Genomic DNA, 22471 nt, shown 5'->3' with positions numbered 1-22471 from the left:
AAATGAAACCTCTTATGTCTTGTTTCACTCTGCTCCTCATGTCTGCTTCTTGAGCCCCACTTGTATCACATATTTGCATATTTCAACTTTTTTTTCCTGAAGATTTATACTTCTGTTCTGGCTCCCAGAGGGACGTGCTTGCTGAGATTCATCACCACTCAGTCTGCTTTTAATAAAGTCCTAAATGCTGTTATAATAAAACTACAATTTGTGCATGGCAAGCTCAAGATCACCAGTAATTCCTGCTGTCCTCTATTGGCCACTGATGGCTTCTCTATGGCTCATTACAAGGAGGGCAGGATGGCGGCAGAGCGAGATGAATCCCCTCTGTTGGGCAATTGTCTAACTAACAGAGTGGAACGCTCATTCAGCTGCTATGCTTTGTTTTACCCCAGATGACAGCTCGCCTGGACTTGCTGGATGAGCATCCCCGCTTTGCGACACCGTCCGGCCTCGCAGACAACACCCAGCCGTTCTCTCCAGAGAAATCTGCCTCTTTCACTCCCCCGAGTCTGAGGGGTCACGTCCCGGATTTTAATGCCATACTAAGCGGTTCCGATCAGTATCTGGCACAGCACCTGGCCAACGAGGAGCCAGCGGAGTGCTCGAACATGTACGGCCCATTTGGTGATTTAGGAAGCAGATCTAATGTCCCGGATGAACCCGTGGAGTCTCTTCACTATCAGAAGGAGCCACCCCTGTCTTTTGGAGATATTGGAGACATAAAGGTTTTGATAAAGGTACAATAAGCTGTCTACTGACAAACAATAGGTCTGTAGGATTTAAACTGATAGTTTCGATTATTTGAAGTGGGGTTGTATGAGTTACTGATTGAGTTTTTTTAATTTTAGCAACATAAATAAAAGTCCACTAAAAAAAAATCAACATTAGCTTAAGTATACGTTATAGTTAGAATATTTTCATCACTTTACCTTTCTGTCAGACAGCTTTTTCTGACAGGAAACAAGCATTACACAAGCCAGATATCACCCTCTCCAAACCAGCCAAACTCCACAAATGCAATCAGTCAGATGTTTCCGGTCTATCGCTCCCTCAGTCTGTTTGTTTGTTTGTGTTATTGTGTGACTTCTGTGAAGCTGAACTATCCTTTTACACCACCAAAGTCCCACAATAATGCAAACACCGGGGGACCGTTCAGCTGCGCTGCATTACTTAACAAAATATTGCATTATTTGCAAGCTAGGTAAAAACAACCACACAAAATAACATTATATCGTTCGCTAGCTAGCTGAAAACAGCAACAAAAAAATGCTATATTGTTTGCTAGCTGGCTAAAAAGTCTAAAATAACATTACATTGTGTGCTAGCAAGCTGAAAGTTTTAAAACACCAATAACACAAAGAAAGTAACAGATTATATAATGGCGTTATCCTATCAGAAAAGGCTGTCTGTGTGTCTAAAATACCTTTTATTGCTACGGATAAGAACTCAGAGAACCCTACACATCAAATGAGCCGAACTGTCCTTTAAATATGTTAAAAGTTTTGAAAGGATAATATCAGAAATTATCATTACTGATGAATAAGTATTAGTAATTGGCATACAGTGACCATCACAGAAACTGTGTTTCAGTAACTACAAAAAAATCAGCCTTGATCTTTTTCTCAATAGATTTTCTAAAGGTAACATCTAACCTATCCTTAGTCATTCATCAAAGTTTATTCAAATGTTATATGAACAAACTTCTAAGCTCATTTGAACTAATTTCCACGGCATTTCCCTGCACCTACCTCGCCTCTGCAGACCTTTGCTTTGTTTGGAATGCTGCCTTATATTTTAATTTACTTTCACGAATAACCGTGTTGAATTTTCACCCTCAAGGACGAGGAGGTTGGTGTGAAAGAATCGGCAGAAGACGGTGACAAGGAAGGGCTGACCCCAGGGAGCAATTTTGAAAGGACTATCACAGTTGTCAAGGGCAACTCCAGCCTTGGTTTGTGTTAATTTTTCTTCACATTCTTTTATTTGTTTTGTTTTTTTTGTCTCCTCTTCCTTCACAGTAGTGAAAATGAGTTTGCAGGACTGAAAGGCGTGTTGGCCTTTACTTTTGTGTCATGTTTTATGAATGCCAGATTTGAAGCAAAACGATAGAAAAGATTTTTTTTGGCCGTTTGCCAGTTTGAAAGGGTAATTTCATTGCTATACAGGGTATTTGCATTTCAAAACCCACTCGTGGGACTGCAACCGACTCAGAGAATACTAAGTTTTAACTTCTAAAACAAATAGGTGCTATGAAGGCACTGTTTATATTCCTCAGCACCTCATTTTGGTTTTTAATATTCTTTGAAGGTTTCTTATTTCCTGCGCGATTCAAGAATTATACCAAATACATTTGGGCTTTTCTACTCCATTCCACTCATAGCACATAACTGATGTTATTTTTATGATCTTTGCAAAAGAAACCCTGTACGCCGTGCTATAAGGGAGTTTGAGAGTTTCAGATATATTATGTATAAATATATTATGCCACTCTCTGAAGTTGCTCTATTGAGAATGAAGCGAAAACCAAATCTGTGAATAAACTGTGGCAGTTTCTGGGATTATTTGCTGGGATATGTGGAAATTCTGTTGTTTCTGAACTGGTTTATTTTAGGTGGAATTTATTAATGAAACAGCTTAGTTCTGTTATACTAAGCCCACATTTTCCTTTGTAATGGAGTTAGTCCTGAAAATGTCTGTTGATGGCAACTTTTATCTTTACTTGACAAGTTCAGGTTTTAGTCATTTTAAGATTGGGTTGCACCAACAAAGACTAATTAAATCCAGAATTAGTTCCAATCAGAATTTAGCAAAACTAGGTTTAGCATGAGTAAATCCCGATTCATCCAGGCAGCTTCTCTTTATTCCTTTACAAAGCATTGCATCATTTGTTTGCTAGCTAGCTAAAATTTTACTAAAATGTTAAATTGTTCATAACCTGGCTAAGATGTATACATATATATATATATATATATATATATATATATATATATATATATATATATATATATATATACATATATACATATATACATATACATATATACATATACATATACATATACATATACATATATATATATATATATATATATATATATATACATATATATATATATATATATATATTTTTTTTTTTTTTTTTGTTTACTAGCTAGCTAAGAACAACATCAATAAAAAAATATATTGTTTGTTACCTAGCTAAAATTTAACCAAATGTTACTTGTTTGCAAGCTAGCTAATGCTAAATAGTTTTAAAATATATATATTGATTGCTGGCTAGCTAAAAAGTTAGCAACATGTTACATTGTTTGCTACTTAGCTAAAAAGTAAACAACAAAACATGTTATATTGTTTGTTTGCTAGCTAGCTAAAAACTTGGTTAGCCTAGTTAGCCTACTCATGATGGTTCTGCAGAGCATTATTATTATTATTTTGCTCAATCCATCTTAAAAAGGCAGCCATTTTAAGAGTTAGTCCTCTTGAAGTTAAACGTTTTTGTGCAACAGATTTACATTTAATCTCAGTTTAGAGACAGTTTAATCTCAGTGTAGACTTGTTGATGCACCTCAGCCTGAATTCTTTAAACTGATTGTTATTAAGATCAGAATCCCAGTTGGTGTGTAACACTTCCTTATGATCTGCCTCAAAGGGATGACAGTGAGCGCCATGAAAGATGGTTTGGGAATGCAGATCCGCAGTATAATCCATGGAGGCTCCATCAGCCGTGATGGACGTCTGGGCGTCGGTGACCTCATCCTGGCCATCAACGGGGAGCCCACGGCAAACCTGACCAACGCTCAGGCTCGCGCCATGCTCAGAAGACACTCTCTCATCGCACCGGATCTGGGGTAAGAGACCGCGATTAGACCGCGGTGGTAGAAGCAGACATGTGTCATGTGTTCAATGTTTCTTTACAGTTTTACTACAATTTTGTGTAAATGAACTTGTGATTTAAATGAGCAGATATCTCAAATGTTTGAGTCTAAACTATGTTGGTTTGATTGACTCAGCTGATCTGATTCACAGTACACTGTACGATGCATTCCTCTTCACAGTGCATTTGCTGAAACCCTTTCAAGGATACAGTGTTGTCATGCAGCACCTGACATACAAGTTTGCATTAACGATTACCAATTAGAGAAAAATCTTATGAATCATTCTGTGCCAACTTTTAGTTGTTTGGCTGAGTTTTCAATTCTCTTTAATAAAGAATTAATTAAGATTTCGATACCAAGATCTTGTGAAATTGTTATTTGCCACTGAAAAATTGATGGTGGTGAGATGTTCAATATTCAGCAGCGCTGCCTTGCATTTCATTGAAGTCACAACATACATTATGGGTGTGCCTCAAGGTCCAACCTTAGTTGTATCAGGATTGCTTAAAGGCAAACCCATACAGGTTGATGTACTCAGTGGGTGTATTAAATATTTATTTTTAAGCATGTGTGGAGGTATGTCTAAGTTGCAACTACACGAAACCTTGAAAATTTTCCTTAACCCAAATCAATGCTGGGAATGCAATCAGAGGTGCTCAGTAATTCTAAAAGCAAAATAAATTAAAACAAATTCTGTTCTTGTTGCAAACATCACACATTGCATTAAAGAAGTCACCATTCCTCCCACCCTTGAGGGAATCAGCTCATAAGAAAATGGGATGTGGTATTTCACAAGCTCTGCCTGCTGAACTAAACTTGGCAGTTTGTTAGCTTCGGTGCATAAAAGCCAACTCTTCACATTCTAGATCTGCTTGTGCACCTGAGGACGATCTGTGCCCATTTATTGTGTGAGTATGACTAACTTCCACACCGGTGGTGTTTTTTCGGCGAGAAGCTGCCGTCTCAGCTTTCTTCCTCTCGTTCCCTCCATCTGCTGTCGATGCTTCATCGCAGTCTGTTAAAGAGCTTTATCCAGACACAGAAATAGACAGTCAGATCAATTCAGCCGAATGTCAAAATGACGACAGCAAAATGTGAATGTTCTGGAATTTAATCAGTGAAGATGCTGTTCTTAATATCATTCAAATATGTTGATTAACATTTCAATTATACTGTGACACTATTCTCCATTAACCAACATATATTTCAAATTTGTCTTACAATAGTGTCAGTGCATTTCCTAACACACACAGTCAAAATAATATCTGGATAAAACTTGACTGACTGCATCACTTATTTACTGTACTTACACACCTGCATAACTTCTTTTCTTTTGCAAATCACAGTTCCAAATAGTTGGACATTGTGTAAAATGTACAAACAAACAGAATGCTGTTTGAAAATCCCTTTCAACCCATATTCAATAGAATACAGTACAAAGACAAGATATTAAATGTTCAAATTGATTAACTTTATTGCTTTTTAAAACATGTTGCAGGCATCAAATTCAGAATGAGTCTATAGTTACAAAAACAAGAACAAAAATACAAGTTTATCAGTTTGAACATTAAATATCTTGTCTTTGCATGGTTTTCAGTTGAATATAGGTTGAGAAGGATGTGCAAATCATTACATTCTGTTTTTATTTACGTTTTACAAAGCGTCCCAACTTTTTTGGAATTGGGGTTGTATTTCTGACTAACATGTTCAGTTATTACCTGGATGTTTTGTGCTGTTGATATCTCACTCTTCTAACTCCCTGTTTTTGCATTAATCATTGGTATTTAAGCGCCGCCATGTTTTTCACTGCATGTTGAGATGCCCTTAATGAACTCATTCATCCATTTTATTATTTCACTGGGATTCATTTTCCTCTCTGTCCGCATGTCATCACGTTTAAAAAAAAAACAAATCGACCCATCTGTTGAAGATCTGTCAGCCTCGCTCAGAAGTGTTATCGTGCCCTTCAGAAACAACTTCACTCTGAATTGTTTGGAAATGGGACTTTAAGTGGGTGTCAGATTTTTGTCAGCTAGCTTTTGGTTCCTTTCTTGACGTGAACTGGTAACGTGTTCATGAATTAAATGATTGATACGCCCTTCAAATTTGTCACATGTTTGTCACACAGTTGCTGATAGGACACTTGATTTGCTCAGACACTCGTGAAGGTAAACATCTGTTTTGAACAGCGAGATGTGAAGGGCGTGCAAAGAATTCACTGCATCTCACCTTGGGCTCGAGAATGCATTCGAGAAATAGACAGCTCAGTGTTACTGCAGTCTTGTGCTTACAGCTATGTTTGCTGGAGAAAAACAAGCCTCTAATTGTAAATAAGCAGATATAAAAGAAGATCTTTTTTAGTGTTTTCATATGCTTTCATACCTGTTTGCACTTGGATGCCAGCTCTTCTCTATTTTTGGTAAATTACCGTGTGAGTTCATAGTGAACAGGAGCATAATTACGTGCGTAATGGAGTTTCTAAAAACAGGGGATGCAGAATTGCTTGCTTTAAGAAATGTTTGACTCATTTGTGTGCATGTGTGTGTCTGTCTGTGTGTGTCTGTGTGTGTGTTCAGCATTACATATGTTCCAGCAGAGTATCTGGAGGAGTACAAGGCCAGCTTAGAGCAGCCAAAAGACGATGTCTTCTCAGAAGCAGCTTCAGTCCCAGTCCCGGTTCCAGCTCCAGCTCCGAAGTATGTTCTCCCGCTGTACCGCAACTTCTGCCATCCACTTATTGACATGTAAACTTAAAAGGTGCCCCGTCTCACCGAAACACAGTTTGTGTGTGTCCGTGAAGTGTAACAAATGTGGTTACCTTCCTCAGAAAACACCGCAAATGCAACTTTCTAATAGAAATAGAACAGGTCTGGTCCAATATTGTTGTAAGGCATTCATCTGGTAGTAGACTCAAGTCACTGTGTTCTGATTCCTCAATGCCATGTGTTTTTTTTATATAGAAATACTTCCTTGAGCTGTTCAAATGGAGAGCTCACTGGCGCTGTTCACTGCTATTATGCATTTGCAGAAGGGAAATGCATTCCAAACTACTCCACCACACAGCTGGAGTGAAGAAATGTACTAGATACCTCACACATGGTGTTACAATAAACCAGAAAAAAATTGCCAACATAACAACATAACAACAACATTACAAGCGCATGACTAACACATTGCAAACTCTATCAAACAGCTGCATTTTGGAACATGGCGAACTTAAACTCTCAGCAAAGCATCGTGGGACGTTGTACAAATGAGGACAGTCTCTCAGCCCATCAGCTGCACATAGAAATGTTACAAGTCAGAATCCTGACAGCGACCTTCAAAGGTTGAAGGACGCCATTGCACTAGTTACAGTACACAAACTACACAAGCTTTCCAGACTATGTTCCATTTTAGCCTCATATAATTTTACTGCTACTACTAATAATAACAATAATAATCAACATCAAGGTTAAAAAGCGCTGCTGTCAGCACATATCTGCTAATATCCAAGTTCAGATATCCGAATGGGATCAAATCTGAAAAAAAGCAGATTGGCATGTCCCTATTTTTAATCATGTGACAGCAGCATTCTCATAAAAACAAGAGATGCAAATCATGTTTCAACACGATGAAGTATACATAAATTCTGATGATATGATATTTGCTGGTATCGAGTCTGCCACAATACGATTTTTGAGAGAAGTCGCCAACTGTTTCTTTTCTGCTTCTGGCCATAATAGAAAAAAACACATAACATACATAAAACATAGCTTAACAACAAGAACATTTTTCAAATTTGGCTCAATAATAGCTGTTAACAGATAAAACAATTATGTTTGTCTAATTTATGCATTTAACATTGCATAAATTAGACTAGCTGCTCTCTAGCTGAACAAATTACATGTATTATTTATACTTCTGTCTTACTCATGACTGGTTTAAGTCACTGCATCTCCAGAAAGAAAACCACAGTCAACTTTCAGCCTGCATGCACATTTTTTCCAGCCCAACACTGATGAAAAAGAGCAGCTTATATTGCTGTAGGGAGACCAATATGTTAGCGGTCTGGATGTCCGGCCAAGTTTGTTGTATTTTATCTCACAACGGCAGTGTTTGCATATATTTCCTCACTGATTATTTTTTTCCAGAGAGGGGAGTAAATATCTTCAGTGTCTTTTTCTTGACTGCGTGCCATTATCCACCTAGCATTGTTCGAACGTAACTTTGTTGAACCTAATGAAAACATTGCAACATGGCACTACTAATGGTCAAAAACGCCACAGGGTACTTTCCATGTTCTCTGTCCAGTTTGTTTTTTGTCCTTACAGCTTTCACAAACCCCTGACAGTCATGTAAATTGAATGTTTTAGAATTTTCTTAGACTCTTTCCTTCCACCGTTGTCTATTTAGAGATCTTCCTAACCTCCCTGAGCGGGAAGATGGAGAGGGAGAGGAGAGTGCCTCTTACAGCAACTGGAACCAACCCAGGAAGTGAGTACACGCTGTGTCTTATCTGCGCTTCTAATCTAATTTTATGAACATGTCCATGACAGACATGGTTTGAAGAACTGAATTTTTCTGCAAGATACTATACACATTATCAGATCAGTACCAGAGTCACAGCTTTGAGGTGAAGAATGTCAAAATCTAGCATGCTGATGTCGGTACCTTCCTCAGAGTGGAGCTCTTCCGAGAGCCAGGAAAATCCCTGGGGATCAGTATCGTCGGGGGCCGAGGGATGGGCAGCCGGCTGAGCAACGGAGAGGTGATGAGGGGCATTTTTATCAAGCACATCCTGGAGGACAGTCCCGCTGGACAGAACGGGACCCTGAAGACCGGAGACAGGATTGTAGAGGTGAGGGAACATTTCAGGTCACAAATCTAATAAATCTCAGGTTGTTTTTTTTGACACAGTTAAGATTTTAATTAATCAAGTTCAAATCTAGTGTTAATTTATTGAGATGCAGTCACTTGAGAGACCCAAAAGCCTGAACCAACCCTGAAAAGAGTTTGAAATCCTTTTCCCTTTCACAGGTGGATGGAGTAGACCTAAGAGATGCGAGTCATGAAGAAGCAGTTGAGGCCATACGCAGAGCAGGCAACCCTGTCTCTTTCTTGGTTCAGAGCATTATCCACAGGCCCAGGGTAAGTCCGTATTATAGTGTCAAACCAATCGCTAGTAATCACCTCATAATCTAAAGGTCACAGTTTCCTTGCTCTGTAGCTTTTTTTCACCTCAAGTAAAAGTTTAGTTCATCTGCACGGGCCATTTAGGGCACTTTCAAAAACTAAATTGTACAACACACAACCCTGTAGTATCTGGTTTGCTTTTGAATATTAAAAGAAAGTCGTTTTTGAAATCTTTTATGAGAGCAACAACAAACCCAGCGTGGCATATTAAATATATTAGCAAGTTTTAACCTCTAAGTGCGACACTCATTGAAAATCACCGTATCAACAACAGCGTTTGTTGTTTGAAAGTGCCCTCAGGCTTTTAAAGCATGACTAAGTAGTTTCCTGCTGGGGCCGCTACTGGCTGGGCTCCAGTGTCAGATCCCTCACAGTCAATCACTTTTTCGTGCATTGTTATCTGTGAGATATTCCCACATGCTTTCCTTAACATCCTGGTTACTCATTAAGTCTTGTCGCAACTCATAATGTAATTTAGCAAACACAGAAAGGAAGGACACAAAGACAGGCAAGAATTCATGCTAATGGAGAATCATGCAGCTGTGGTGATGCTAAAATATGTCTTAAAGCGACAATATGTAACATTTATGCATGAAATATCTAGCAACCCTAGACATATGTTATATATTTTGTCGAGTAGTGTACTTCAAGGTAACCGTGTGTTTCCTACAAGCCGCTAGTTGCTATAACTTCTGGGAAAACACAGGCTATGTCAGATTTATTAGTGTGAGGAAAGAAGCCTGCGAATGATGAAACGCAACGTGAAAAGTACCATAAACATGAATCATGGCAGACAAATTTTCATTAGCTCTCGTGGTTGTTTAACAATGAAAGAAACAACTCCCATCATCCCACACTACTTCACAACGTCATCAAACTGCATCTTTTGCTCTTGTTTTAATGTGAGAGAGACCAATAGCAGCAGAACTTGAATATTGTGCCTTCAAGGTGCAACAGACTTTACTTCAGTATATATATATTTTTTTTTAATAACAACCAAGCCCCCAGGAAGAGCCCCGGGCTTTAAAGCCAATTTGACATTGGGGCCAAACCATGTAATTACAATGCCACGTGATGCATGGCAGCCCAAATGGACTTTTCTTATACACCATTAAGAAAGAGGTGACTGTAAAATGGTTACTTTATCCCCACTCAAGTTAGTGGAGAGCTAAACCAGAAGTTAGTCGGCGGAAGTCTCTCAAATGCATTTGGGAAGTGAGTTTTTTGGCCTTATGCACCTCAGAGCAGCTTTCATAGGAATGAACGGAGCCCTGCCTACAGAGCTAAATCCAATTCTCCCACATGCATACACGGATTTAACAATATAGTGTCTTTCACTTCACTGTTTTGATTCTCCGGTCTTCTGGTTCACGCTCATAACTCATTAATGATACTGTTTTCTGCCATGGCAGCCAGCTGTTTTTAGTGAAATAGCCTTAAAAAGCAGCAGTTAGCAACTAGCTGGTATTAGCTTAATTTAGCAGCCAGTTATTTCAAGAACAGAGCTAAAAGGAGTGTGAAAATTGGACTTAGATTTGGCAGGTAGAGAAAAAGAAATGCTATGTGTTTAAAAAAAGATAGTTTGCCATATTGACTTAAATAGTTGCCCCAGGTGGTTAAAAAAAAAAAAGTCTGTTAAAGCAGGTTTTTAATGCGTTTTGACCAGTGGAATGTTGCCATTACTTCAATAGAGTAAAAAAATCTACACAGATGATTAGCACAAACAGTGGACACGTGTAAAAAGCTAACTCAGCTTTGCAAAGTCTTAATTTACAGGTCAACACAGCAGGTTTTGTTACCTTTGGAGAGAGCCATGCTTGCCGTTTCCGCCTCTTTACAATCTTTGTGCTAAGTTAAGCTAACCACCTCCTGGCTGTAGAAAGCTAATAAGTAGGTATATGAGTACCTGATGTGACCATTTCATTTGTAACTATAGTTATTACATTATGAGTTGCCTCAAACCTGCCTCTCTGTCCTTCCACACTGCTTTCCCAGCCTGAGTCAATATATAGCCCAGCTCCATCACCCGCTGTAGAGAAACACACCACCGCTTTCACATGCATGCCACATTGCACATGTCAGGTAATCTGTCTTTCTCTTCTCGTCTCCCTCATTTCTATTGCATCAGCCATCCATCACAGTTAATCTTGGTTGCATTATCTCTCCTGACTCCTCTTTTCTTTCTGCCTCTCGCACTGTTTGCTGAGTATTTCTTCTTAACTGCATCTTTGACTTTGACGTGCACATAGTTGACGGAAATAAAGACAAACTAGAACTGGAGATTCCCTTTGGGAGAAAAAGAACTGAGGGGTTTTATTTTAATATCCTGACATCCTATTCTGTTTTATATCGCGGAGTAATCTAATCGTAACAACGGCACGACCCACAATATTGTTTTTAATCAAAAGGGTCAGCAAGTGGTTAAATCAATTTTGTCAGTGGCAAAAATATTTTAGAAAATGTCTCTGCTGAAGTTGCTACGCTGACATTCAATACACATCCAGAGCTGATTCTTAATGCAATTTAACCACGGGGGTTATTGAAATGTCACTGCTATATCTAATAAAGAAACTCATCAAATGAACAACAGAAAAGCAAATAAGGAAATCATTTTCGGCTGTGTGGCTCCACGGCTGTCAAAATATACTCCAGACTGCCTCTGTCCAACAAAGCACAGGTAAACATTTAGAGACGACATCTTTTCAATTTAGTCACTGATATTGAGTCGCAGCTCCACTGAAATTCATAACAATGGACCGAACGGTTTGAAAAATATCATTTTGATTGGATGATCCCTCTAAGTGCTGTCGGCAGGTCAGTAATGCCGTTTTTAAATGCAGCCACCTAGAGAGTATAATAGCACATCCTTGCTGTTTCCCTTTAAGTTTCAAATCCTTCTCTTGTAAGCGGTGAATAATCTCAAGGTAGCCTGGAGGAATCTTTGAAACATTTTGTTAAAATATTTCAGAGAAAGAGGCTTTGCTCTGATTTTTTTTTTTTGATGTAGAGGAAACGGCAGTCCTCAAGGAAGCCGCTTGCTTTAATGGTTACTCATTTAAATAAAACCTGAGGTGCTTCTGTCCTCCACACGCTCCCTCAACCCCCCCGTTTTTTTTTCTCCCGGATGGCCTCTGATTCAATTTTGTCAGAAAGGCTCAGCCATCATATTAAATATTCGTCATGTTGTCAGCTTGTTGGTCCTGTGTGTTGCTTTTAGAAGCCGCCCCTGCCCTTTCCGCAGCTCAATAGCCACCGCGGGTCAAGCGTCTGCTGCACTAATCAAACCCGCTTAGTACCTGCCCTCCCTCAGGTTAGAAAAGCTACCCTGTGTCTGTGTCCGCCTGCTCGTGTACTGGTGTGTCTTTCACTTGACCCTCTGACTTGTTCAAGTTGTGTTAACAATGATTTGAATGAAGAAGACAATGAGAGAAAGCCTGTATGTGTTTGTGTGGAGTCTTGGGTTAAAGATTTAAAATAAATTGTTTTTTGTCTGCATATGGGGGTATAATAATCATCATTAATAAGTGGTAAATTTATGGTTAATTACTAATGATTAATTACACTTTTATTTCTTTCTGATTAAATTAGTAAACAGTTTATTGTTGCACACATTCTAACATTTTAATTACTACATTAAGTGTTTGTTAATGGTCACCAAGTGAATTATAAACCTTTTAGAAATCATTACATAGAGAGGTGGACCAGATAATTCCCAAAACAGTATCAAAATAATTCATTCAGGTGGGTGGCGTGTGGATGATTTATGTGCACAGATTTGGATGAACTCAGAGCCCATCCACGCATCACCACTCCGGAGACTCAAATTCTGCATCAAACTTTTCTCATCAATATAGAAAAACAGCCAGAAAAAAAAGATGCCTCTCACTGCAGAAACCGAGCTCCGTCTGATTGGGGCCGAACACTCCGGTGATGATTCAATCTTCGCTCTTCAAGTGCTTAGAATAAATGGATAATGCAACTTGCGAACTTTTTATTTCCTCACTTGGAGGAAATAAAGTGGTGGAGCGTCGCTCTGGTGCGCCCTGGCAGCTCTGCACGTATGATAGCACATGTATAATCATTATTTGGATGGTTATTATAAAGTTGCAAGTGACATTGATAAAACTTTCTTAATAAATGGTTTATAAAGCATATATAAACATTTGAATTGTCTGTTGACGATTAACTAAGACTTACTAACTATCAATTTACCACATATTAATATTTGGTTTCTGTTTGTTATTATTTGTTACACAAATCTTTTATTGTCGAATGTCAGAGTAATATCTATCCTAAACTATGTTTTCTTTCTGCTGTATGTGTGTGTGTGTGTGTGTGTGTGTGTGTGTGTGTGTGTGTGTGCTGTTTGTCTGTTTTGAAGCCATACTTTTCTTTTATCTGTTCGCATGTGTCGTCTTAGTTTTGTCTCTCCTCCTGTGCTTTGCTGTGTCCCTCCGTTGCACCAAACAAGAAGTAAAATCATAGCAGAGGCTTTTACTCTAAGTGCATTTTATTTTCCTCCTGTCCCCAGCTTTGAAGGCCCAATTCTTCCCAATTATCCCTCAAACATTGTCCCAAGTGCCTCACTGCCAATGTAAACAGGACAACTTGATATGACAGTCGGCACTCAGCACAAACGCTGTTATGTGAAGAACTACAAAATGCAATTTCTGCTTTTTTTTTTTTTTTTTTTAAATGCCAGACTCTCTGGCAGAACCTTTAAAGCCCGATCATTGGGGATAAATGGTCAAGCTTGGATCGGGATGTGGCGCTGGATGAGCTATTTCGTGACACATCAATGTTTTGGCTTGGTTGGACGAGTGTGCGCATGTGCGCCTCAGTTCTCAGGCTGGATTTGCCAAGATTCACGTTCAAGCTGAAGAAAACAAGCAGAGGTTTTTCTTTATTTGAGCAATATGGATTTTTCTTCAGTTGTAACATTTATAAACAGATGGTTTTTCATGATACAGCATATGGTGCATGAAACCGACTTTTTTAGCCATTCAGAACACATATGACTTTGTATGAACTCATTAATATTTATGGGATTACTGTCTCTGCACTGCACAGCAATATGAACCAACATCTTGCACTGTCAGGTGACACTGAAGTAAATATTCTGAATCTGCTCTCTCACTCGTGAGTGATTTACCCCTGTGTCCGTCTCATACAAAGCAGTCATCGATAACAGACTCCAGTGAGGAGAGAGCCGCAGCCGTGACGAGGGACAACAAGGACAAGGTTGGTGTTTCCAATTACCCTCCGCTGATAACTTGTATTAGTGTTTTGTATTTGCCGTTGCTTCACAGTCAACTTTGGGAAAGTGCCGCTCACTGCAACGGGCGCCAGGTTTGTATACACACAAACACAAATTCGACTTTTTCAGCTCGAACTCGAGATATGTTGTCAAACGCAGCACTAGCATATGTCTGTCAATAGATGTGGGTGTCAGAAATGTGTTGTCTTCTAAAGTTGTTGCCCTTTGTCTCTTCTCTGTAGGAGGTTGACAGTCACAGTAGACTTTTCCTCCGCCTCTCCCCAACTAACCCTTTCACTCCTACCCCGTTTAAGGTTTGTGGGTCTCTGTGTTGTGCTTTCCACTTTCCACTCTGTGTGTGTGCTTGTACAGATATGTTGGTACACTGCAGTACAGTTCACGTGTTGAGGATATAGAAACATTCTGTACATGCACACATTTGTACATGTCCTAACACCTCCTTCATCTGTCTGAAATCTTTGGTGCATTTTTGTGAAATTATGTTTTTGTCCTCTTGTTTTAGTCTTTTGCTTTTTGTCACAAAAATTAACAGAATCACTTTAAAGGGACAGTTCACTCCATTGTCAAAAATACAAAAAGTAGATTATCTGTTTGGACTGTCTTGATGTGAGTTGGCAAGTTTTGAAGGTATCAGCTGCAGAAATGATTGCCTTCTCTCAAATATAATGGAACTAGACAGCCCTCGCCTTGTGGTGCTCAAAGCACCAAAAATACAAGTCAACAGCAGTGTCTCTTTCCAGATATCATGACCCGGTTACTCAAGATAATCCACAGCAGGTTCATGTAGGAACTATTTTCTTAGCACCGCACTACCCCTGCCAATGTCACAATGGACCAGACTCCGAAGGCAGAGGTATGCAGTTCAAAAGTTTTATTGCAGAAAACTCAAAAAAACAAAGTCAAAAACAAAAGCTAACGGAGAGAAGGAAGGCACTGTGTCAAAATGTCCAAAGGCAAACAAATCCAAATCAACAAGTGAAATCCAAAGTCCATATAGTTCTGGACGAAAGTACAAGGAAACACGTGGGAAAACACAAAGGCTTGGATGCCTGACAAGCAACGAAGATGAACTGGCAACAAAGGAGAGACAGACACAAGACAAAAAATACACAGAGAAGCTAACCTTTAACCAAAAAAGGAGGGAAAACACAGGAAGTTAAACAAGAAGGAAAGACAAGAATTTTAAAATAACAAGAAACAAGTCAGCTAAACCCCAAAAACATGACAGTCAACCGTATCATCGCACAGAATGAAGTGCGCGTCTACTTATGGTGGACAGCGTCCTCCTCAGCTGACGTTAGCACCACTGAGGTAGCTAGCATGGTGGAATGGTCAGCGGGTGTAATTTGGTAGAAAGAAAGTAGATCCTACATAACACTGCTGACACTCTGTGGATCATCTTGAGTAGCCAGGTAATGATTTTTGGAAAGAGACCTCACTACAAGCTGAGTACCGTCAAGTTCCATTATATTCATGAGAAGGCAGACATCTCTACTGCAACTCACACCAAAACTAGCAAGATGGATAAACAGGAGGAAAAATAACTATTTTTGCTTTTGGGGTGAACTGTCCCTTTAATGGCTGGCAAAAGCGAATTTTAGTTTTTTGTCTTGGTCTGTTGTTTCTAAACAGATTCTGTATTTAAAAACAACACTTAAAGTGATTTGTTGCTCTCTGTCTCCAGGTAAGTGTACATATGAATTTCTGATGGGTAAATATTTGATTTTAAACACTAATTTAATGATAAGTAATTACATCAGTAATAATTAAGTAATAAATGCAGTATTTTTTGACTCTATAAGCATCATTTTATTATAATTTAATGCTGTAGCTGAAGTAGGCTGATTGATCTCTGGCATTTATATGGAACTATAATTATTCCTCTTCCTGAAACTAATAGTTCTAATGCTAGAACAGATGAAGCTGTCAGTGCAAACCGAGCATATGGCTTCTGTTGATCACATCGACAGCTCTCATGTGCCTTCCTCTCTATATACGTTGATTCCAACTTAAACGCAAAGATAAAGCCTCCATCTTCCTCTTTAACTTTCACTAATAAGCTATTTTCAAACTCCATCTGTGGCGTGACAGCCGGCGAAGCGTGAAGCGGCGAAGGCATCTCCCACCAGCGCTGTCCTCCTCCTGCCAGTGGTGCCCCATGTGGGAGAGACTGATACAGACACGCTGACAGAGATTCCTGGCAGACCTGCTGAGGCAGAGGAGGCGAACAAGGAGGAGGAGGAGGAGGGGGAGGAGGAGGAGGCGGAGGATGAGTTCGGATACAGCTGGAGTGAGTTCAGTTTCTCTTATTTCAAAGTGTGCAATTATACAACCATGAGTCCAAAAAACTTGAGATGCTGTGTAAAATGTAAATAAAAACAGCATGCAATGATTCATTGATGCTTTTTGACCTATATTCAATTGAATATAACACAAAGACAATATTTTTAATGTTTAAACTGATTAATTTCATTGTTTTTTGTGAATATAAACTCATTCTCTGGGTCCGAGCTGAACATTCACTGGTTCAAAAGCCGGCATCTGTGATGATATGAGCTTGTGTTAGTGTTAACTGTATCATGGGTGACTTGCACATCTGTATGAGCTCTCTGAAAGCTACATGCAAGTTTTGGAGCGACACATGTTGCCCACCAGACAACATCTTTTTCTGAGATGTCCTTGCTTATTTCAGCAAGTCAATGCCAAGACACATTCTGCACATGTTACAGCAGCCTGGCAAGAATTAGAAAGAAATTAACTTTCAAAACTAGTGTCCTCGGTTTCCAAATGCTTAATGAGTGTAAAAAAGAAAACTAAAACAGGTTGGAAAGGATTTACTAATCATTGCATTCTCTTTTTATCTATGTTTTAAACAGCATCCCAGCTTTTTTTTTTGGAATCAGGATTGTATATTTTGTAAGGAGTGGTGGTCATATTTCTGTCATTGATTTAAAGAATTTCACACTCACCTATCACAAGTTAATATACTGCTGCAGAGTTCACCTAAATAGAATCAGTTGTGAAGTCAGACAGTGTACATCTTCTTACTGTAGTGTGCTTTATCGCCTAATTGCCACTAGAGGTCCTCCAAGTTACACGTTTGTCTTGCCTGCTCATAAATCCACCCAGAGTCTGCAATAAAAGAGCACTGATTCACATGCTTGAGGCGGTCGTACCTCAGCAAAATCTGAAGGACTCAATGTCCCAATTAAGCTATTAGCATCCTGCAGATGTCAAGTGTAGGATGAACTCACCGCTGCAAGGAGAACGGGGTCGCAGTCAGTCACATTCAACTAGCAAAAAGGACAGACTTCCAGCCTCCAAACACCTGGGACTGTGGTGAATATATATGCGTGTGTGTGTGTGTTAGAGAGTGAGCCCATCCTGCGGGGATAAGATTGATGAGGTTGGGCCTGGGAAGGTGAGTTGTGGAGATTAGTACAGGACTGATGGTTCAACGGTGGCAGGGAGCCCAGAACAACAGGAGCCCATCGGTCTGAACAGCAGCTATCTAACACACCAGAGACAGGAGAGGTGGATGGAGAAAGAAAAGGGGGACTGGACTGAAAAGAGGAGGGATAACAATAGAGACAAGATTGAGACAAAGAGATTGAAGGTGAGACCGAACAAAAACAACCCAAAAAAAAAAAAAAAAAAATCAGCAGTCTTACATTTGAAACTTTCACACAGGCAGATATGAATTTAATCCAAAAATAGGTTTAAAATGAGTAAATTCAGATTAAATTAAGCAGAGCTCTCTTGTACAATTCAAAACTAATTTAGTAAATCCAAATTTAGTGATTGTAAACCTAAATTAAATAGAGTTAAATCAATATGGAGATGCTTAGTTACTCAAATTAGAATAAATGAAGACATAAAAAATACATTTGAGTGATTTTGGGACCTAATAACTTTCCCCTGCTCTATTCCTTAAGAAAACATTACATTATTTTCTAGCTAGCTAAAAAGAAAAACAAACAAAACATCTTATACTGCTAAAAAAGAAACAAAAAAATAGTTTGCAAGATCGCTAAACTGAAAAAAAAAAAAGTATATTGTTTGGTAGCTAGCTAAAAGGTACATTTTAATTTTAAGTTTTGGTGCAACAGAATTAAATTTAATCTAGGCGGTAATTTAGGTTTGAAGAGAGGCTTAAATTTTAGATTGTTTTCAAGTTTTGTGCAACATAATTTAAAGTTAAACCAGGATTTAAGCAGGTTAAAAATGAATCATTGTTGGTGCAGCCCAGCTTTCTTTGACCATGCATCCTGCAGCATGATGAGAAATGATCCGGAGGCCCAGGCTCAAGACAAATGTGGCGCTCTTCGTCTTACATCTGTCTGCCATGACTTTTCAGAGAACATAATCCAGCGCTATGGCAGCCTCCCAGGTGTCCTACACATGATCGAACTGGAGAAAGGCAAGACGGGGCTGGGCCTCAGCCTGGCGGGCAACAGGGACCGCTCTCGCATGAGCGTGTTCGTGGTGGGAACAGACCCCAACGGAGCAGCCGGCAGAGACGGACGAATGGTGGTGGGGGACGAGCTGCTGGAGGTAAGATGTGTATTGATCGTGGCTCCCAACTAAAGTAAACAGAGTCAGTGAGATATATTTGATTCCTTTAACTTATATAATCTTTGATTTAAACTGATATTTTGTCAATGCATCTATCATGTAGAAGAAGCGTTTATAATTCAATATCTTTGTGTCCTCTCAGATCAATGGACAAGTCCTTTATGGCCACAGTCACCAGAATGCATCCTCCATAATCAAGAGCTCTCCATCCAAAGTCAAAATCATCTTTGTCAGGTATAAAAACGCTTTTGTCTTTTCTTAAAGCTTGCATGAACATGTTTCCATGGCAACAGGAACGACAGTTCATTGTCAGACAGAGCTTATAAATACTGACATGAGAAAATTCAAGTCTATGTAATGACAGCCAAAAGTCAACAGAGGGAGCTGTTGTCATTCAGTAGAGGGACACGGCTGAAGATGAAGCCTTACAATCCATATTCAGTGATGACTAACTGTTTTTTTCTCAAGCACATATATCTGCTTAAAATGAATCCACCAGTTTTTCACGCAATTTATTAATTTTATGTACTTTTGTCAAAATGTGTATTAAAAATATTTTAAAACTTTCACATTTTACTGTGAAATCAGTGGTTTATAAACCATTATAGAACTAAATCAACAGGACGTAGTTATTCAAAGAGGGTTTTTTGTATCTCATAAATGCAATATGTCTGCATGCCAATTAAAAAAAACACAAAACTCTGAGGTCTCCCACAATGCAGTGTGCAAAAGATGTGGAAAAGCTCTTTATTGCTGCAAAAAATGAAATCTCTTTTTTGAATGGTGGTGGAAAAGAAAAATTTCTATATATTAAATTTATTAAATATTTAAATAAAGCTTCACTGGGGAGGAAGTATTCTATCATTCTCTGTTAGTATTACAGATTTGTATATGGAGGGGTGAGAACCTGAGGGGCGTAAGGGACATTCAGTCACACATGAATGCAACTTTAGTGAAGAGCCAAAACAAAAAAAGAACATTCTTTGTCCTTTGTCCCTTTGTTTATTTAGTCTAGTCTTTAATAATAAATCTTTTTAAACACGTGGATGGACAATATTTTAACATTGCTATAAAAAAAACATCTTTATATCTTTCTTTATTTGGAAGAAAGGCACATTTGCCTATTTGGAAGCAACATTTTATCTTATATACAATCTAAAAAAGAGCATATGTAATGAAAAAAAGTACTCCAGTGCCTGCAGTGAGATATTTCCATGGTGTTTCTGTACCTGCATTTTCTGTTTCATGTGCCTGGGTCCCTGATATGTATATATATATATATATATATATTAAATTATCAAATTTTTGCACAAACTGTCACTTACCCCCCTCAGGTTTAATACAGCTAATTTGCAGTATAAACGTGGGCCATAGCAGCTGACATATCAGCACAGAGTCAGACACATTTGACCCTTGACCCTCTTCCGAACAGCCTCTGCCAGGATTCACACTACTTAACCTTCTGCTTAACTCACATCCCTTTCCTGACCCCCCCCCCGAAAGACAGACACTGTGATCAGTGCACGTAAATCATGGCTCTGCTGTCACGAAGCAGAGGAGCGACGATTTACGTTGAGTTATGGCTCTTTGGAACAGGAACACGGAGGCGCTGAACCAGATGGCTGTGGGACCGGTGAGAGAGCACGAGGGAGACGCCGTGGAGCCCCACGCTGAGGTACGACAAACACACACGTTGCACATGTGCACAATGCTATGACACACACACACAAACCATTATTAGTACTTGACTTTACTGTTATATATTTAGTTTTTACCCTGTGTCATTTTCCCGAGTTGTTTTCATGCTCCTGAAAGTCTCTTTGTGTGGTCCTGGAGATCCCAACTTCCCATGCCTATGTGGAACTCCCAAGACAACCTAAGACCACAAACAGCGGTGTAGACGAACAAACACTCAGTACTGTACTCCCACAAGCCAGCAGACACGTACACAATTATTTTTGGTATTTACGTCATACTCAGGCGGTGGAGGCGGCACTTACCAATAGGCAAAGGTTGGCAATTGCCTTTGGCCCCAAGCTACCGAAGGCCCCATAAACTGTCTCATAAAACTAATGGTGAAGAAAGTTTTATTTTTAATTATTATTAATTACTTGTTTCTAAAATTCCATACACTAAAATGGGATCAGTGTCTCAGGGCCCCCCGCTAGCTTTTGCACATCTGCGAAAATGATTCAGGAAGACAGTAGCCAACTCATGGAAACAAATGGCTCAGCATGGTGCACAGACTGTTGAAAAATGAATTAAAGCTCCTCAGCAGTGCTGAAAAAAGGAAGGAGCAGGGAGATATTAAAAGACAACACCTAATCCAGCCACAGTCTGTACACCTTGCTGCCATCTGGCAAGAGATACAGAAGTATCCACTGGTAACCCAAGACGACATAGCAGCTTCTTTCCTGAGGCTGTGAGTCAGTGCCCACCCCAGCCACAGCCTGTTAACCCTGCTGACATCTGGCAAGAGATATAGAAGTGTCCACTGCTGTACTCAAAGACTGCAGAGCAGCTTCTTTCCTGAGGCTGTAAATCAGTGCCCACCCAGGCCACAGCCTGTTAACCCTGCTGCTGTATGGCAAGAGATACAGAAGCATCCACTGCCATACCCCAAGACTAGTGAGCAGCTTCTTTCCTGTGGCTGTGAATTCATCCTCTACACTCCACCATGAATAAAACTTTGTTTTTATGGCTTGTTCGAGGATTAACAAAGGGAAGAACGAGGGATTAGGCCCCATGCTTGTGTTCGCCTAAGGCCCTAAAACTACTTAATTCGTCCATGTTCACACTGTACCAACTACTGCCTGTTTCCTTACAGCCTGAAACAGCCGCTGCTAACGGTGAGGACGATACTTCAAAATACGTGCATCACATCATAAAACCAAAGGTGAGAAACACTGGACCTCCCATATTCACAGCACACACGCATAAGAATCCTTTTGAAATACTGAAACAAAGACAATAATAGAGAGAAAGTTGGAAGCAGTGCAATAATGAGGGAGGTGTAGACAAAAAAAGTCAATGGGGTATGACAGAGAAGGAGAGGGGGAGCACATGGGAGCAGTGAAGTCTGACAAGCTGCCAGGAAAGAGAAAAGAGACGGAGCATTGTCAAATAAAAAGGGTGAATAAGCTGAACAACAAGTGAGTGGAAGGAGAGCAGTTCCAAAGGGACGTAAAGGCTCAGTTCACCTCAATAATAAAAAGAAGAACTGATTTTTTTTTTTTTACCCCCTGTGGTGTCTTACTTTCGAGTCATGCAGATATTCTCCGTTTTACTTGTCAAGGTTTTCAGATGTCAAGCATTGAAAAACTCAGCAGCAGCGTGTCTTGCCAGAAAATCGTTTCCATTGTCAGTGGGACGTTTTATTATTTTCTTTGAATGTCATCAATAAAATTCCATTCAGCTCCATCTTAAAGGGATAGTTTGGATTATTTGAAGTGGGGTTGTGTGAGGTACTTATCGATAGTCAGTGTATTACCTACAGTAGATGAAAGTCAACACACCCCAACATTAGAGAAACAGAGAGGAGTACCAGCATGGAAGCTAAACAATA

General features: G+C 39.4%; 1 protein-coding gene across 12 annotated transcripts in view; it reads left to right on the top strand.

Annotated features, from left to right (window-relative positions):
• Window positions 1-22471, top strand: part of mpdz (multiple PDZ domain crumbs cell polarity complex component) — a 65531-nt gene that overhangs the window by 30188 nt on the left and 12872 nt on the right. For 2 of the 12 annotated variants that reach the window (XM_084711641.1, XM_084711639.1), the window contains 16 exons: window positions 396-740; window positions 1843-1954; window positions 3653-3851; window positions 4745-4786; window positions 6455-6574; window positions 8274-8354; window positions 8541-8718; window positions 8898-9008; window positions 12271-12363; window positions 14229-14294; window positions 14553-14624; window positions 16423-16621; window positions 18689-18885; window positions 19049-19140; window positions 20503-20581; window positions 21734-21802. In XM_084711641.1, coding sequence (XP_084567767.1) covers window positions 396-740; window positions 1843-1954; window positions 3653-3851; window positions 4745-4786; window positions 6455-6574; window positions 8274-8354; window positions 8541-8718; window positions 8898-9008; window positions 12271-12363; window positions 14229-14294; window positions 14553-14624; window positions 16423-16621; window positions 18689-18885; window positions 19049-19140; window positions 20503-20581; window positions 21734-21802 — 2055 coding nt within the window. Of the gene's footprint in view, window positions 1-395; window positions 741-1842; window positions 1955-3652; window positions 3852-4744; window positions 4787-6454; window positions 6575-8273; window positions 8355-8540; window positions 8719-8897; window positions 9009-11048; window positions 11136-12270; window positions 12364-14228; window positions 14295-14552; window positions 14625-16422; window positions 16622-18688; window positions 18886-19048; window positions 19141-20502; window positions 20582-21733; window positions 21803-22471 lie in introns of all 12 variants that reach the window. The other 10 variants (XM_084711645.1, XM_084711633.1, XM_084711634.1 and 7 more) reach the window with 10 other exon arrangements.

The sequence above is a fragment of the Lutjanus erythropterus genome, chromosome 23 (assembly GCF_056507025.1).
Source record: "Lutjanus erythropterus isolate fLutEry1 chromosome 23, fLutEry1.hap2, whole genome shotgun sequence".
Taxonomy (NCBI): domain Eukaryota; kingdom Metazoa; phylum Chordata; class Actinopteri; order Lutjaniformes; family Lutjanidae; genus Lutjanus; species Lutjanus erythropterus.
This window is presented reverse-complemented; position numbering and strand designations above follow the sequence as displayed.